This window comes from Oncorhynchus masou, chromosome 13 (assembly GCF_036934945.1).
Source record: "Oncorhynchus masou masou isolate Uvic2021 chromosome 13, UVic_Omas_1.1, whole genome shotgun sequence".
NCBI lineage: Eukaryota > Metazoa > Chordata > Actinopteri > Salmoniformes > Salmonidae > Oncorhynchus > Oncorhynchus masou.
In genome coordinates, this window is record NC_088224.1 from 31,629,970 (window position 1) to 31,645,558 (window position 15,589).

Sequence of the window (15,589 nt, forward strand, 5' to 3'; positions counted from 1 at the left end):
TTAAGTGTGAATGATTTTTTATTTATTTTTTAAAATCGAGGACCAGCCTTATTCTGGGTCTGAGAATACAGGCTGTGATAACTGGTTAACTGGTTTTAATAACTGCGATGGAAAAAAGGTGACTTGTCAGTAACATAAAAAGAGAGCCTGTCTGTAGTCCAGCTGTTCATAAAGTCTAATATTGAAAAGACAGATTCGCTCCCATTGGGCATCACACAAAGCAATGGGAAGAACCAATCAGTATCTGTATTTTGTGGAGTAGTCCTTCGGAGATACGACCAGACCTCGTCCCTTTCTCGCCCCTCTGTAAACGGTCTCAACAATGTCAATCATCTCCTGCTTGTCCTCCATGGTCCAGTTGATCTTGTTGTTGTTACCGGTCCCCAGATCTATCATGATGTGCTTGTTCCTGGAACAGTGCAGAGGTCAAGAGAAGGAATATTTTAGTTTTACAGTCATGCAGGACTAAAACAGCAGCGCGGGGCTGTTTAAAGCTGAGCATCCCTTTGCTTTTCACAACTTGCCTATATGGCCTGTGTTCACAATACCCATTTTTGTTGAACATTTGCATTCATTTAGCAAGTCAAAACTAGAGATTGGGTTGCAGGGCTCTGAAGTGAAGGCGGACATGATAACGTGAAACTCACCTGAAGAAAAACATGACAGTGCAAGGGTCATACAGCTCGTACATCTTGTTGAAGTCCGGCACCTCTGTGATGTCCACCAAATAGATGACTGCAAAGTTTTTCACCTGTAGTGAAATAGTGATGTTGGTACGTTCAATGAAACGTAGTCACAGATGTGAAATACAAACATCAACATTGGTACAATAACATACATCTTACCTTTTCAGCTATGCTGTACAACACCTCGTCCATTTTCATACATGTTGGGTCCCAATCGTGTCCAAACCTAATAACCAGGGCTCTGTCCTCCTCGGATAGAATGGCTTGGTCGACCTGCCAGCCGTTGTGGAGATGAGGTAGCATGTACGACATCTTGATGCTGCAGTGTTAGCGCGTATCTCCTGGGAGAGACATGTTGGAAAGTAACACGTTTAACGTTAAAACGACTTGGTACAACTTAGTTTTGCGGAGAAATATTAAAATGTTGTTATTAACTATATTTCACTGCGGAACACCCGTTTATTTAGATATAAATTAGATAACTGAGGCTAAAAGCGAGAAAGCACTATTGCCACTGTTGGAAGCCTAGCTAGATAACGTTAGCTAGCACTGGCTTGGAAATTCCCAGAAAGTCAAAGTTGAAAGAACTCAAGTAAAATTACAGCATTGAAAATATAGAAGTAGCTAAGATTTCAAAAACACGCTTACCGTATGAAATTATTCAAGCCCCAAAGCGTGAATTGAAACAAATCGGTAGCCTGGGTCTGTCAGTGAAAAGACGAACAAGAAAGTGGCTTCTATTTTGGTCGTATAGTTATAACAGCCACAAAGTCATAAACCCCGCCCATTTCTACTATTTATCTTTTTAACGTTTGATTTTAACCCTCACCTTAACCACACTGCTAAGCCTAACCTTAAATTAAGACCAAAAGCGACATTCTTTTTTCCAGGATTGTTTTACGATATAGAAAATGTTGACTTTGTAACTAGTGGAAATCCTGTTGGTTACGTCACTAATACGCGACAATATGAATGGACGGCGCATACCAGACGAGTCAGTACATGCATAAAACAATGAGACCTATATTTCACCGGATCTATTATTTGTAATCTATGTATGCTTGTGTTCCCTCATGTGCTTTATGTATTGATTTGATATTAATAAAAAAAAAAATATATATATATATATATATATATATATACATTTCACCGGAAGCTTGTGTTCCCTCATGTGCTTCATGTATTGATTTGTTATTAATAAAAAAATAATATATATATATATATTTCACCGGATGGGCAACGATATTTGGCTTTCCCATGGATCTGAACGCTCCGCTGCTGTCACTACAATGAAAAATACTTTTGGTGGGAATATTCTACACTCGGAATGTGACCCCTTTGGTCACTTTATTTGTCTTGTGATCAGTTACAATGACATTACAATGACATTACGCTCATCAATGTAAACTTCTACGGGTAAATGTAAATGTACAACACCAAACATGAGAATGATGAGTTACTTGAATCTATAGAGAAACATACTTCATTGGTTATCTAAATTTCCCAATTCGTTATTATTGATAGGAGGGGACTTTAACATTACTATAGATAATTCAACTGATAGATGGCCCCCAGGTAGACCAACCAATCATAATTTGGGTTTAATACTTTTTATGGAAAAGTTTGATCTTACTGATATACGGAGACAGAGGTTTCCGGCCGACAGATCATTCACTTGGAGTAACAAAACAAGTTCAAGACAATCCCGAATAGATTTTTGGCTTATATCCAAATGTATTGATAGTGAGTGTGTTACTACACATATTTGTACTACTCCCCTCACAGACCATAGGGCCATTTACATTGATATCAAAATATTTACCCCTGATACTAACCTTGGTAGAGCATCCTACTGGAAGCTAAATAGCTCATTATTAAATAATGATATAGTTCAATTTGAGGTTAAAGATCTGCTCTCACACTTTTGGGAAAGGGCTTGTGAAGAAAAATCTTATTGTAAGAACTGGGAGCTCTTTAAATTTGAGGTGTCCAAATACCTTAGAAAATATGGTAGTAATCTTCCTAAGACCAGAAGAGCTGAGGAGGAAAAGGTGATCATTAAGATTACGAGAAGATGGAACTAATTGAGTTCCAAAATAAACTAGATAATATATATAAATTAAAAGCAGAAGGAGCCTTTATTAGATCTAGGAAAAAAATGATTGAGGAGGGAGAACAGAATTCATCCTATTTCTTTAGACTTCAGAAATTTCACTCTAAAAATAACACTATCCATTAGTTAAACATTGATAGTGTTATTACAGATGACCAAAAATGAATCGCTAAATACTGTAGCAATTTTTACAGAAAATTGTATAGCTCTATGTACTGTCAGGAATCCACAGATATGTTTTTTAACTCACTGAATAATCTTCACTCTATCAGTGATATAGAATCTAAACAGTGTGATGAACCCATCATAGTGTCACGAATCCCGCTTCCTGAGTCTGTGTTTGCCTGTGTTTCTGTCCTGGAGTGTGTTTCCGGTGTCCTGAACAGTATGTCGTGCCATAGTATAAGCCTCAAGTTAGATAGAATTTGTTTTGTTGCTTTTTACGTATTGCTTGCCTTAAACTTACCTCCGTTTGTTCTGTCTTCAGTTACTCACCCGGATCATTTACCCCATTCCCACCTGGTCATCTGAGAATTCCGCTGCCCCATTGGATCCACCTATTTACTCCCATCAACTCACCACCGCTGCCCGCTACGCCACCTGGATATGTCTACCCATTCATATTCACTTGTAAATAAATACTCACCTTCTTCCTACTCTCCTTGTCCTGGTCTGCTTCTGGGTTCGATTTTGAAAGAACGTGACACATAGTTGAAGAGATTATAGTCATTCAAACATCTAAAGAACAATAAATCACCAGGTGTTGATGGAGTTACATCAGAATTTTACAAATTATTTTCTGAACAAGTAGCTCGCTTCCTATTTGAAGTCTTTTTAGAGAGTATTAAAAACAATGTTCTCCCTCCTACAATGAGTCAGGGGTTAATAACACTGATAACTAAGCCTAAAAAAGAAGTGCCGCTCATCGATAACTAGCGTCCAATTTGTCTTCTTACTAATGACTATAAGATATTAGCCTTACTACTTGCAAAAATAATTAAATAAGTCCTGGATGCAATCATTGATGAAACACAGTCTGGCTTTATGAGGAACAGACATATTTCTAACAATATCAGACTAGTATTAGACATACTTGTCTACTCAGACCAAATAACCGAGGATAGCTTCATATTATTTTTATAAAGCATTTGACACAGTAGAGCATCAGTTTCTCTTACACTCCCTTGAGAGACTTGGCTTTGTGGATTTTTTTCTGTGAGGTTATTAAGACTCTATGCAAATGGTAACAGCTCTATCAAATTTAAATATGGCACCTCACATAGATTTGAGTTAAAGGGAGGAATTAGGCAAGGTTGTCCTATCTCTCCATACCTGTTTTTATTAATCACCCAACTTCTTGCAAATTCTTTAAATAATAGTCCTATACAAGGTATTTCCATAGCTGGTAAAAAAATTATTACAAGCCAGCTGGCTGATGATACTACACTTTTTCTGAAAGATGCTAACCAAATTCCCATATCGATCAATGTGATACAATCCTTTTCCAAAGTGTCTGGTCTATATCTTAACATTAATAAATGTGACCTCATAGCTGTCAAAGATTGTGTGACACCTTCATATTATGGTATTCCAGTAAAAGAAGAACTTACATATTTAGGCATAACCATTACAAATGATCAAAAGTCTAGAGGTTTACTAAATTTTAACCCTCTTATTAAAAATACCCAGAAGAAGGTAAATCAATGGCTACAGTGGACTTATCTTTAAAAGGTAGAGTCCCCTAATAACCAGGGCCGAGGGTATCTCTAAACTAACATATGGCGCTCTATCTTTATATATTGACAGTAAAATAAGCAAGGAGATAGACCAGATGTTTTTCAACTTTCTTTGGAGAAACCGTACCCATTACACTAGGAAAACTGTTGTATTGAACACATAATAATGGTGGACTGAATTTTCTGGACATTACTACTTTAAATAATACTTTTAAGATCAATTGGATAAAACAATTCCTAAGGAGACCCACTTCTATCTGGAATTTTAATCCTCATCATGTCTTCTCTACTTTTGGTGGCCTTAACTTCATGTTGTTTTGCAATTATAATATTGACAAAATTCTAGTGAAACTTTCTGCTTTTCATCGGCAGGTTTTCTTGTCATGGTCCTTAATTTATAAACACAATTTTTCTCCACACAGATATTATATATGGAATAATCGGGATATATCGTATAAAAATACTTCTTTGTTTTTAGAATATTGGTTCCGAAATAATATCCTTTTGGTGAGCCAACTGGTACATGCAGAGGGTCTTTCACTCAGTTATAAGGAATTCTTATCACTTAGACGCCATTCTCTCAGGTGTTGCTCTGTTATTCAGGAACATGTCAAGACCTGACCCTCAGAGCCTACCTTCTATTGACCCTGTTGACTCATCAGTAGGAAAGATTTGTTTCTCTTTTGGCCCATTCAACAACAGAGCGATACGAACCTTGTTTCAGCAGGATGTTGTATCTATACCTTATTGGAATGGATTTATTGATAATATATGTTGGGAAAAAGTTTGGATGTTGCCACACACATACCTACTTGTTAACAAAATTGAGGAAGTTTCCTTCAAAATTATTCATAAATATTATCCTGCCAACCACTATATGAAGAAGGTTAAGGAAAACATCAACTCAAATTGCTCCTTTTATAATCACCTCCCAGAAACAGTGTTGCATCTTTTTTGGCATTGAATTAATGTAAGAAAACTGTGGCAAGACATCAGTAGATTTATAATTGAACACATTTTGTGGATAGATGTACTGCTTGGATTCTTTACATAAGATAGAAATAAGCTGAAACATTTTTATGTAATTAATTTCATTATTCTTTTGGCCAAATTTATATACATAAATATACATTTACAAACAAAAAAACAAATTTTCGTACCTTACAAAAATAAATTGTACTGTATTTTAAGACAGTTAAATACTCTAACAAAAAAGCTGTTAGAATTGTATGTGTATGTATGTCCCTTAAGGTCCTTGTGTAAAATTGTCATGTGATATTGTACCTCCTAAATCGATTGTCCATTGTTTGTAATCTATATATACACTTGTGTTCTCTCATGTACTTTCTGTATTGATTTGTTGTTCATAAAAATAAAATATATATTTCACCGGATGTATAGATGTGAAGTATCCGCTTGGCGTGTCCGGCAGTGGGAGAGATTCTGCAAATTTTCTCATCAAATCCACATTTGATCTCAATAGTTTTCTGTTCCCGAAACTGCATTCGGTTACGAACAGATTGGACTACGTTGTGTAGTCCAAAATTGTTGCGTTATTTCGGAGCTCAATGAAAATATGCAAATATATGCTAGAACGCGCCAATAGGATCTCACTAGCTCGTGCTTGGCTCTGTCCAGCTCCCTGCTTGTTCTGCCCACTATGACTCGTTTGTTCCCATTTGAAACGACGGGCTGTGGTGTATCTTGGTTAAATTATCCTTTGTACTTGTCAGACAATTAATTGCTACACAGATAAGAGATCCTAATTATGTTATGTTTCTACAGATAGAAATAATAAAGCTAGCCATTATTTGATTTTACAATATCCCACTTTTGATAGAGACCAACTTTCTCAGATGGACAGCCATTCATGAGAAATACGTTGCAGGAGTAAAATATGTATTTATTGGAAAAAGTTTTTATTCTGCACAATTCTGCCACAATGCATCAGCAGGCTCAAACCTTCAAGACTAAATACATGTTTTGCTTCTCAAGGACTGAAACCATAGAAAACCCAACAGGTATACAGTACATACACCTAACAATCAATTGCAAATGAAACAAAGACAAAAAAAAGAACAAACTCATAGCACACTAGTCAAACTTCTTCCAAGGAGGGCCGAGTGTATGCAGGTTTTCGCTCCACCTTGTACTCGATTGATGAATTAAAGTCACTAATTAGTAAGGAGCCCCCCCCCCCTCACCTGGTTGTCTAGGTCCTAATTGAAAATAATAAAAAAAAAACAGCAGACTCTAGTCTAGGCCCTCCATGGAGTGAGTTTGACATCCTTGCCATAGATGAATTAACATGTGAAAATAATGGTAAAAACACCAGGTGAGGTATTGTTATCCAAAAATATTAACATTCAACAAAGTGAGTGGACAAAACAGCAAAGTGACAAGGGTGAGGAAAGCAAAGTTGAAAGTGGAGGCTATGGAAAAATTCAGTATCTGAGCGTACTCATAACGAGCCATTACGTAGTTTCAATAAAGGGAAAGAATAGCACAGCTGTTGATACACATTCTGAAAAGAAAAAAGCTAGACAGAATCTTACAGTTATGATTATACTCAGTCTCATCTGGTCAATGGACTCATAAACACATAATAGATTTGAGTTTCTATTGAGAACGGTGGCCAGTAACTATCATACAAAATGACATCACTAACAGAAAAAAGGTATTCTGATAAACATTTACACATACTGTTCATTATGTTTTGAACAGGAGAGTTAATAGTTTAGCTGCTTAAAAAGTCAGTAATCAATTATCCCAGTTTGTATAGTATGAGTATTCCATAATACAGGTGTACTTTATAGCTTTAACAGTTAAGACCGTATTTCAAAACAAGCAGCAAGTAAAATATTCTTCAAACTGAATCATGGTCAATGGGCTGAAACACATCTCTAAAAGATGCCCCATAGAAAGAAATGGTGGATTTAACCATGTGTTGGTTGTATGTAACACAGCGCTTGTAACCAACCCCTGAAAACAGAGTGTTAGTCAGAATCAATTCCCTTCGTTGAACTAATAAATTCCTGGCTTACACTTATACAGAGGTTTGTTCTAACATGTAGCCTGTGAGAATGTCAACATTTGAATTACAGTTCTACGAAAAGGAGAATAATAAGTAAACACCTAAAATTAAGTTGACATTTAATCTTGACAACACTAGCAGGCAGCTCAACATCAATATAAAAGTATACATTTCAGGGCACTGCAATCTGCTGCAGTCAGCCAGGTAAAGGGATCTATATACACTGTACATGTACTCTGCAGTGACAACTCAGACAGCCATCGGCTCTGGTTCTAAAGGATCCATCTCTGGAACATCATGATGTGGTTCTAAAGGATCTTCTTCTGGAAGAGACATTTCTGGTTCTGCTGGTTCCGCTTCTGGAGAATCTGCCTGTTCTGGTTCCACTTCAGCAATCTTCTCAGGTTCCACGTCTGGGATGACGAGGTCGTGCTTAAGTTTCTTCAGCTCAGTCATGTTGAAGCCCATGAAGATGGTAGGGCTGTTCCTCTGGATCGCCTTCATGCACTTGGTGCGCTTCATCCCAAACAGGGTGGACACCTCAGTCCGGGTCAGCCACAGTCTCTTGGAGAGCTCCTCAGACTCCTTCTTTGTGGGATACGGCTTGGTGTGAAAGTATCTTGTGAGGAAGTCTTTCCGCTCCTCAGAGGGGCGTTTCTCCATCCCACTGGGGTCCAGGGCTAGCTGAATAGAGGGGTCGGTCAGTGGTGCCTGCTCTCGTTTCTCCTTCTCTCGTTGCTTGCGGAAGGCTGCCCGCGCATCCCTCTCTTTCTTGTTGGCCTCCATGGCCTCCCTGAAGGCCGCCTCCAGCCTCAGCTTGCTCTGCAGCTCAGCAGGTGACCCGGAGGGCTGGGGGATGGGGACGGAGGGCTGCGCTGCCATGGGGACGGGAGGGAGCTGGGTAGAGTACATACCTGGCGCCTGGATCATCTGGTTAAAGGCCATGACCTGCTGCTGGCGTCCGTTGGTGGGGGAGGACTGGAGACTGTCTGCATCTTTAGGGGTCTTGGATGAACGGCGGCACCGCTGTAGATGGATGATTATAGCTTTCTGCGTGGTCTTGCCTGTGTAAACGCCGTTGCAGTAGATGCATTTGAATGCTGCGGTCTTGAGGATGGCATGGACAGTGGGCGCAATGCAGTGCTTCCCACTCAGATGGGCCCGGTAGTTCTCCAGTGTGACACACTTCTCTTCACAGAAGGGGCAGTCGGTCTGCATCGTTTTACTGGGGTTCCGACACACTTCCTGTTTACCACCAGGCTGCATCTTGAGGAAGATCAGGTCCAGGGAGTTCGTGACCAGAGCTAGTTTCAGTTCTGCGTCTCCTAGGATCTCTTTGGGGGCCGTGGTGTTAATGTCAAAGTAGGGGAACAGAAGGTTACCGCTGTCGTCTGTGTACAGTCTATACTCCCGCCTCATGAAGTCACAGTTGGCCTTCTGTGTGGGGTTGTGTTGTGTGTTTGTGTGTTCAACCAGTTGTTGGATGGAGTAGAACATCCCAGGACAGTAGAGACAGTTGAGCCCGTGCAGCAGGTGTTCAAAGAGGCCCTTCTCAGACAGGAGGATCTTACACTTCAAACACTTGACTGTCTTGTCAGGCATCTTCCTGAGGAAGGGAGCGCGGGCAGCCAGGCCCTGCTGCTTGGCTGTTCTGGGCTGGGCCTTGTGGGCAGCCTGTTGGTGAGCCTCATAGACATTGGAGGGGAGCAGTTCATTACAGATGGGACAGGTGATCCACTTCTTGGCTTTGGCGTTGAGAGCGGGGTTACCTGCTGGTTTGATGGGTTGAGGAGCCTTGCTCATCAGCTGGACGTTGCTCGTCTGGCCGGGCATGCCCACTGGCGTGGCGAAAGTGTAGGTGGGCATGCCGTTGACCTTGTTGCCTGTGGGGATGAGGTGGCTGAGGAGGGACTGGGAGGTCAGCATGGTGCCCTGAGGGGTGCTCTGGAGAATGGTACCCTGGGGGGTCCCATGGTTCAGGGGGAGGCGCTGAGTCATCATGAGGGACTGGGACATCCCTGGAATGCTGATCTGCACCCTCGGGGGCAGGAAGACCTGCTGGGGCTGCTGCTGACCTTGGACCCCTATGGTGAAAGGCACCTGGTTGTGAGGAGCACCAGGTAGTGAGGTGCCAGAGGGCAGTCTGACCATGGTCTGGCTGATGGGCATGGTGGCTGAGATGGCCCCCTGTGGCATAGTACTCTGCAGTTTGACAGTAGCACCAGGCTGGAGGAGGCCTTTAGCATTAGCACCGGCCATATGAACCAGGGTTGAAGCCTGTGGGGGGAGGAAGCTCTGTTTAGCCCCGGCCAGCTGCTCAGGACTGGATACCTGTGGCAGCTGGTTTTTAGGGGCCAGTGTTTGGTAATTTGAAGGCTTGGTGTACTGAGTGTTCTCTAAGATCCAGGTCCTTATCTGAGCGCAGGCCCACTGGTGAGTGGGAGAGGACAGGATGTGGTGCAGCATGTGCTCCGTGCTTTCGATGACCATCTTACACACCTTACAGAACTGCCTGGAGGCTGTATGGGGGAACTTAGTGTCTGGTATCCGTCCTGAGAAGTGGTGCCACAGCTTCTCCAGGTGGTTAAGCAGGATGTGCTTCTTCATTGAGAACAGGTTTGAGTCCACATATTGGCACTTACGACACTTAAACCGGTCCCCTTTCTTGGTAGTTGAATGCAGAGACTCTGCATCTTTGTCCACGTTCGGAGAGCCATGGAAGAGGAGGAGGTGCTTCTTGAGGACTCGGGGGTGGGCGACAAAGGGGCAGATCTGGCAGGGAGCCAGGACACACAGTTTCCTCTCATACTCATGGTTCCGCTGCAGATGACTCTTGTAGGAGTACCAGTTCCGTGTAGAGTACTTACAGAGGGTGCAGCACAACAGCCGCGTGCGGTATGGCCACTGGGGAAGAAAATGGACAGACAACAAGAGTGATTAGCAAAATAAGATTATTTACCTCACTTTAAGGAATGAATGTTCGTTTTTTTTTGTCTGAAAGGGTGCGCCCTACATAGTGCACCACTTTTGTCAGAGCCCTATGGGAATAGGGTGGGAATTTGGGGAATAGGCATCCATTTCAGTTGATTCAGTAAGACATGTATTTAAAAAAAAAAAAATTTAACACACACACAGCTATTCATTTTGACAGACCCCAGAAATATTGGCACATTTAATCAGTGGAATTATAAACTATTCTGTTTCAAATTAAACACTTGCTTGGTTTGTTGACATCCCCATCAGACTAGCTAATCTTTCCAGGTGCTATTGTACCTTTTTCTTTCTCTTGCCTGGAAAGGGCTCACTGAAGTCCACCCACTCGGTCTCCTGGAATGCCTCATCAGAATCAGAGTGTTTTTCCTTCTCCAGCTCCTGGAAGATGGTGACAGACAACATACAGCTAAGTATCACAGGAAGAAAACAACACTGATCAATGATCTCTGATCATTCACTGTCATGCATCCCAAATGGCATCTTCTCCCCTTTATAGTACACTACTATATAGCCCATAGGGAACAAGGTGCCACATGGGACACATAGTCTTTAAAAGTTATGGGAAAAGTACAATCATGACTCTAAACAATCGGTAAAACGGCAATAATTAGGCATTCATCGAGCAGACAAACAATAGCTGCTACACTGATCTGATAGCTTTAAACTTACAAATTGCACAACAAATACCTACTTCCAGAAGGACTTTACAATTCTCCAGTCCAAAGTCACTCAAAATGTGTTTAACTTTTCTCCTTGTTTTTCTGACGTTTTCCAAGTTTCCAACAGGGACTTGATACATTGTTCCTCAGCTTCCTAAAAGAGAGAGGCATCTTGTTAGGCCAGGTAATATAACCTAATGTACACTTTACACTTATTAACTCAGTTATTCCAGATCTGTTAGCTTATTAGGTTATCATAAACTGTGCATAAAAGTACCATAACAATAAGCCTGGAGACATGGTTAGTATAACAACCCGGGTCCATTTCAAATTGTTAACATGGATAGGCATAAATGAAAATACACTACCCATGAATGTAGCCTATGGATTCATGTATTTATGGCCCATATAACCTAGTGATATCATTTAAAGAATTTTAAATGCATTCATGAAGGTAGATAAAGTTACACCCACCCAGCATCATCCTTTAGCTAATATAGCTACACCCACCCAGCATCATCCTTTAGCTAATATAGCTACACCCACCCAGCATCATCCTTTAGCTAATATAGCTACACCCACCCAGCATCATCCTTTAGCTAATATAGCTACACCCACCCAGCATCATCCTTTAGCTAATATAGCTACACCCCCAGCATCATCCTTTAGCTAATATAGCTACACCCACCCAGCATCATCCTTTAGCTAATATAGCTACACCCACCCAGCATCATCCTTTAGCTAATATAGCTACACCCACCCAGCATCATCCTTTAGCTAATATAGCTACACCCACCCAGCATCATCCTTTAGCTAATATAGCTACTCTCCAAATCAAAACACACAACCCACTGCAAGATAACATGAATAATTGGGTATTTGCCATATGGCCAAAACAAAGGTGAAAAAATAATGTCTAAACAATTGGCCACCTTAAATGTTTAGTTTATATACAATTTAATATACAATTTCATGTATTGGTGCCTTGAATGTTTCATCTGGTGTGACATTACAATGCATGTTAATATAAAAAGGTCGAATGATTCCCAAATTGACAAGAAAATAATTGTTATTATTTAGTTACTTCGGTAATCATAATCTGGCATTTCAATTGAAAAACACAAATTCCTTGTATTCTCGCGATTACATTTTGAATACAGTTCATAGTAATTTCACTAAACCGCGATAAAAAACAGTTACCTGCCTCATGCTTAAGAAATAAATTAACTTGTTTTTATTTTTTGGCGTGAACCAATTTGACATTGTCACACAGATACGCAGCTGGCAGTCAAATGTTACTTTCAAAACATACATGTACATTTCTGACCACTAAAAAAATGACTCTGAACATCAGTTCTAAAAATCTGTAATGGATCCTCATTCAAGTATTTTGTGTGTACTGTGTGTATTTTGTGTGTACAAAAAGTCCAGTACTGCTTTTTTCATCACTAGCTGGCTAACGAAAGTTACTTGCCTCCCTGACTCGGGAGTTGATCATTTGTGTTCCTGGTGCTTTCCCTGGATGTGGTAGACGTTTTCCAGACTCCCTCTTCGGAATTAAATCATGATTCGCAGTTACCCGTGGTCACCATTTAGGTAGGCACAGAAACTACCATGGAAGTTGAAAGGGCAACTACCATTCGAATGGGACGTCTGTGCCATTAACGGTAATCAAAAGCGGCCGGGGGACCGGAGAACTAACTAAACCCATTGAATTGTACGCATTGGCGGGAATAAAAACACATTAGCTAAAATGCTAGCTAGTTGTGTTGAACGCAATGATAAATCATTGGTTGAACTGCATACACACATGCCTGGTTGGCTGATTTGTGACAGCGCATCTGCGCAACTGTTGACAATGGCTACAATGGGTGTAGATTTGTGATGAACTGTTGAGGATGCTCACATGACATAAAATTACCTTTGCTTTGGCGTCTCCGGTTATAAAAGGATGGCTGTCGCGTCTTTTTTCCAATCTGGATAGTTTCACCAATCCGCAAGCGCTTCAGGCTCGGTGTCACGGAAGTGTGCAATCAATCCACCTGGACAATGCTCTGCCACTTACCTCTCCAGACAACATGCAGCCGCCAAAGTTAATTCAGGAAAAAATGATTTACATTAAAGTGCAATAATTGGTGTATTATGCTGTTTCACCCTCCTCCTGAAGTATAAAAAAAAAAATGGCGCTGTGTTCAGGACATGACGTTGGGTCCTAATTAGCATATACGGAAGGTGACCAATGAGATTGAAGTAAGCTGTGGACTAAATTGAGGAATGTTCCAAACATAGTTGGAAGTTTCGTAGAGATTTAAATCCATTTCACGCTTAATTGATTAGTTAATTGGGCTAATAAACATTTATATAAGAGCACTGAAGAGATGTGGGAGTGGCTACAGACAAAATGAAGGCTATGGAAAAAGCTAGCTCGTCACATGGTACAATTCAAAACAACCAATAGGCTGTCCGGAAATTGAGTCAAAGGGGAGGGCCAAAGAGAGTATGGTGACGTCATATCATGCCACTGTTCATCAGCCAATAGTAGACGACTCTTCCAGGCCATTATTTGAAGAAAATGTTTTTGTAAGAACGTGAGTACGTAGCTATCTTTATGATAATGAATGAATGTTTTATTAATGGCAAAAAAAAATTTGCAATGGTATTCCAAAGGTAAAAATCAAGAATAACAATTTTTATCGTTATATTTTGAATGTTACGCAAAAAATGATAAATCCAAAGGTCCAGCCCCAGTGAAATTTGGCTCGCCATGTAAAGCTATTCAATCACCACCATTCGGTAAAACTATCTTTGGTAACAAGACATAAATACAGATTTACAAATTGTTAATTGGTTCATCATATATGCTTGTAAATGTCTTGATTGGTGCCCTAATGCCGTAGTCACTCACCAGTCACTAGGCGACCATCTCTTGAAGGCCCTTAAAACAACCTTATCAACTATTTTTGCGCATATGCCTTTCATTTGCACAAATCAAACAATTCAACCCAATTGGTTAACATGTTGCTGATACATTTCGTAAAGTTGGACTTTCCTCAACTTTCACTCCTATAGTCAGGGTTCTATTGTCAACAGTTGCATCGCCACGTTCAGTTGAAAATAAATAACTTCTGGCCAACTGTGATCGCCCCCTTGAGGCCAACACTAATATTGCTGACCTAGTCCAAAATTGTTACAGGCTACTGTTATCTCCTCAAAGAAAAACGCAGCATTCTTTACGTATTATTGTATTCCTCATGATGGAAATGTATTTTCAAGAGCAATACGCAATGGCATTGAGTGTGAAATTACTCAATATGCGTCATATGTGAACAAGGGGCCAGTCATGGTATCGAGATGACAGTGTACATTGTGTCAAACTCATTCCACGGTGGGCCGAGTGTCTGGGGGTTTTCGCTTCTCCCTTGTACTTGATTGATGACCAGGTGAGGAACTCCCCTCACCTGGTTGTCTAGGTATTAATTGAAAGGAAAAAACTAAAACGCGCAGACACTATGCCCTCCGCGGAATGAGTTGGACACCCCTGGTGTACATTGTTTCAGAAGTGACAAACTAAGTACTGTAGCAGAATGCATTCACAAAGTTTTGCTCATCTTCCTGTCAGAGGATTTGGTGTCTGGGTTGCATTCACTACCAGGGTCAATAGGTCATCTGGGCCTATGTCTTGATCATAAGCTAGAGCCTGCCGTCACAATTTGCTTGACTGCATCTGAAATGGCACCCTATTCCCTATATAGGGCACTACTTGCCCTGGTCAAAAATATTGTACCATATAGGAAGTATATACGGTGCCATTTCAGAAGCAGACATTTGTTTTGTGTTGCAGGACAACATACACATAGCCTAGTCAACTTATAGGAGTTTACATAATGGTTGACATGCATTACTATAAAAGTGTATAAGGTTGTGGGTCAAGGGATCTTAATAACACAAAAAGGAAACTGAAAACAGTGAGGATGAAGCTGGCTAGCCTTCATTTAAGCATGTGCTTCACATGATCAGCATCAAACCCGAGTGGCTCAGCGGACTAAGGCACTGCATCTCAGTGCAGGAGGTGTCACTACAGTTCCTGGTTTGAATCCAGGCTGTTTCACATCCGGCCGTGATTGGGAGTACCATAGGGTGGCGCACAATTGTCCAAGTTTGGCCGGGGTAGGCAGTCATTATAAATAAGAATTTGTTCTTTTTATTTATTTATTTATTTCACCTTTATTTAACCAGGTAGGCAAGTTGAGAACAAGTTCTCATTTACAATTGCGACCTGGCCAAGATAAAGCAAAGCAGTTCAACACATACAACGACACAAAGTTACACATGGAGCAAAACAAACATACAGTCAATAATACAGTATA

General features: G+C 40.7%; 2 protein-coding genes across 2 annotated transcripts; both read right to left on the bottom strand.

Annotated features, from left to right (window-relative positions):
• Window positions 1–1,595, bottom strand: LOC135552085 (thioredoxin-like protein 4A). Its single transcript, XM_064983482.1, has 4 exons — window positions 1,335–1,595; window positions 846–1,027; window positions 648–751; window positions 1–409 (listed from the first exon to the last, which is right to left on the bottom strand). The coding sequence occupies exons 2-4, from the start codon at window positions 996–998 to the stop codon at window positions 238–240; spliced, it is 429 nt and encodes a 142-aa protein (XP_064839554.1). The 5' UTR covers window positions 999–1,027; window positions 1,335–1,595; the 3' UTR covers window positions 1–237.
• Window positions 1,596–6,433: 4,838 nt separating this feature from the next.
• Window positions 6,434–13,430, bottom strand: LOC135552087 (activity-dependent neuroprotective protein 2a-like). The gene is made up of 4 exons (XM_064983483.1): window positions 13,144–13,430; window positions 11,255–11,376; window positions 10,843–10,941; window positions 6,434–10,473 (listed from the first exon to the last, which is right to left on the bottom strand). The coding sequence occupies exons 2-4, from the start codon at window positions 11,360–11,362 to the stop codon at window positions 7,819–7,821; spliced, it is 2,862 nt and encodes a 953-aa protein (XP_064839555.1). The 5' UTR covers window positions 11,363–11,376; window positions 13,144–13,430; the 3' UTR covers window positions 6,434–7,818.
• Between the last annotated feature and the right edge of the window lie 2,159 nt (window positions 13,431–15,589).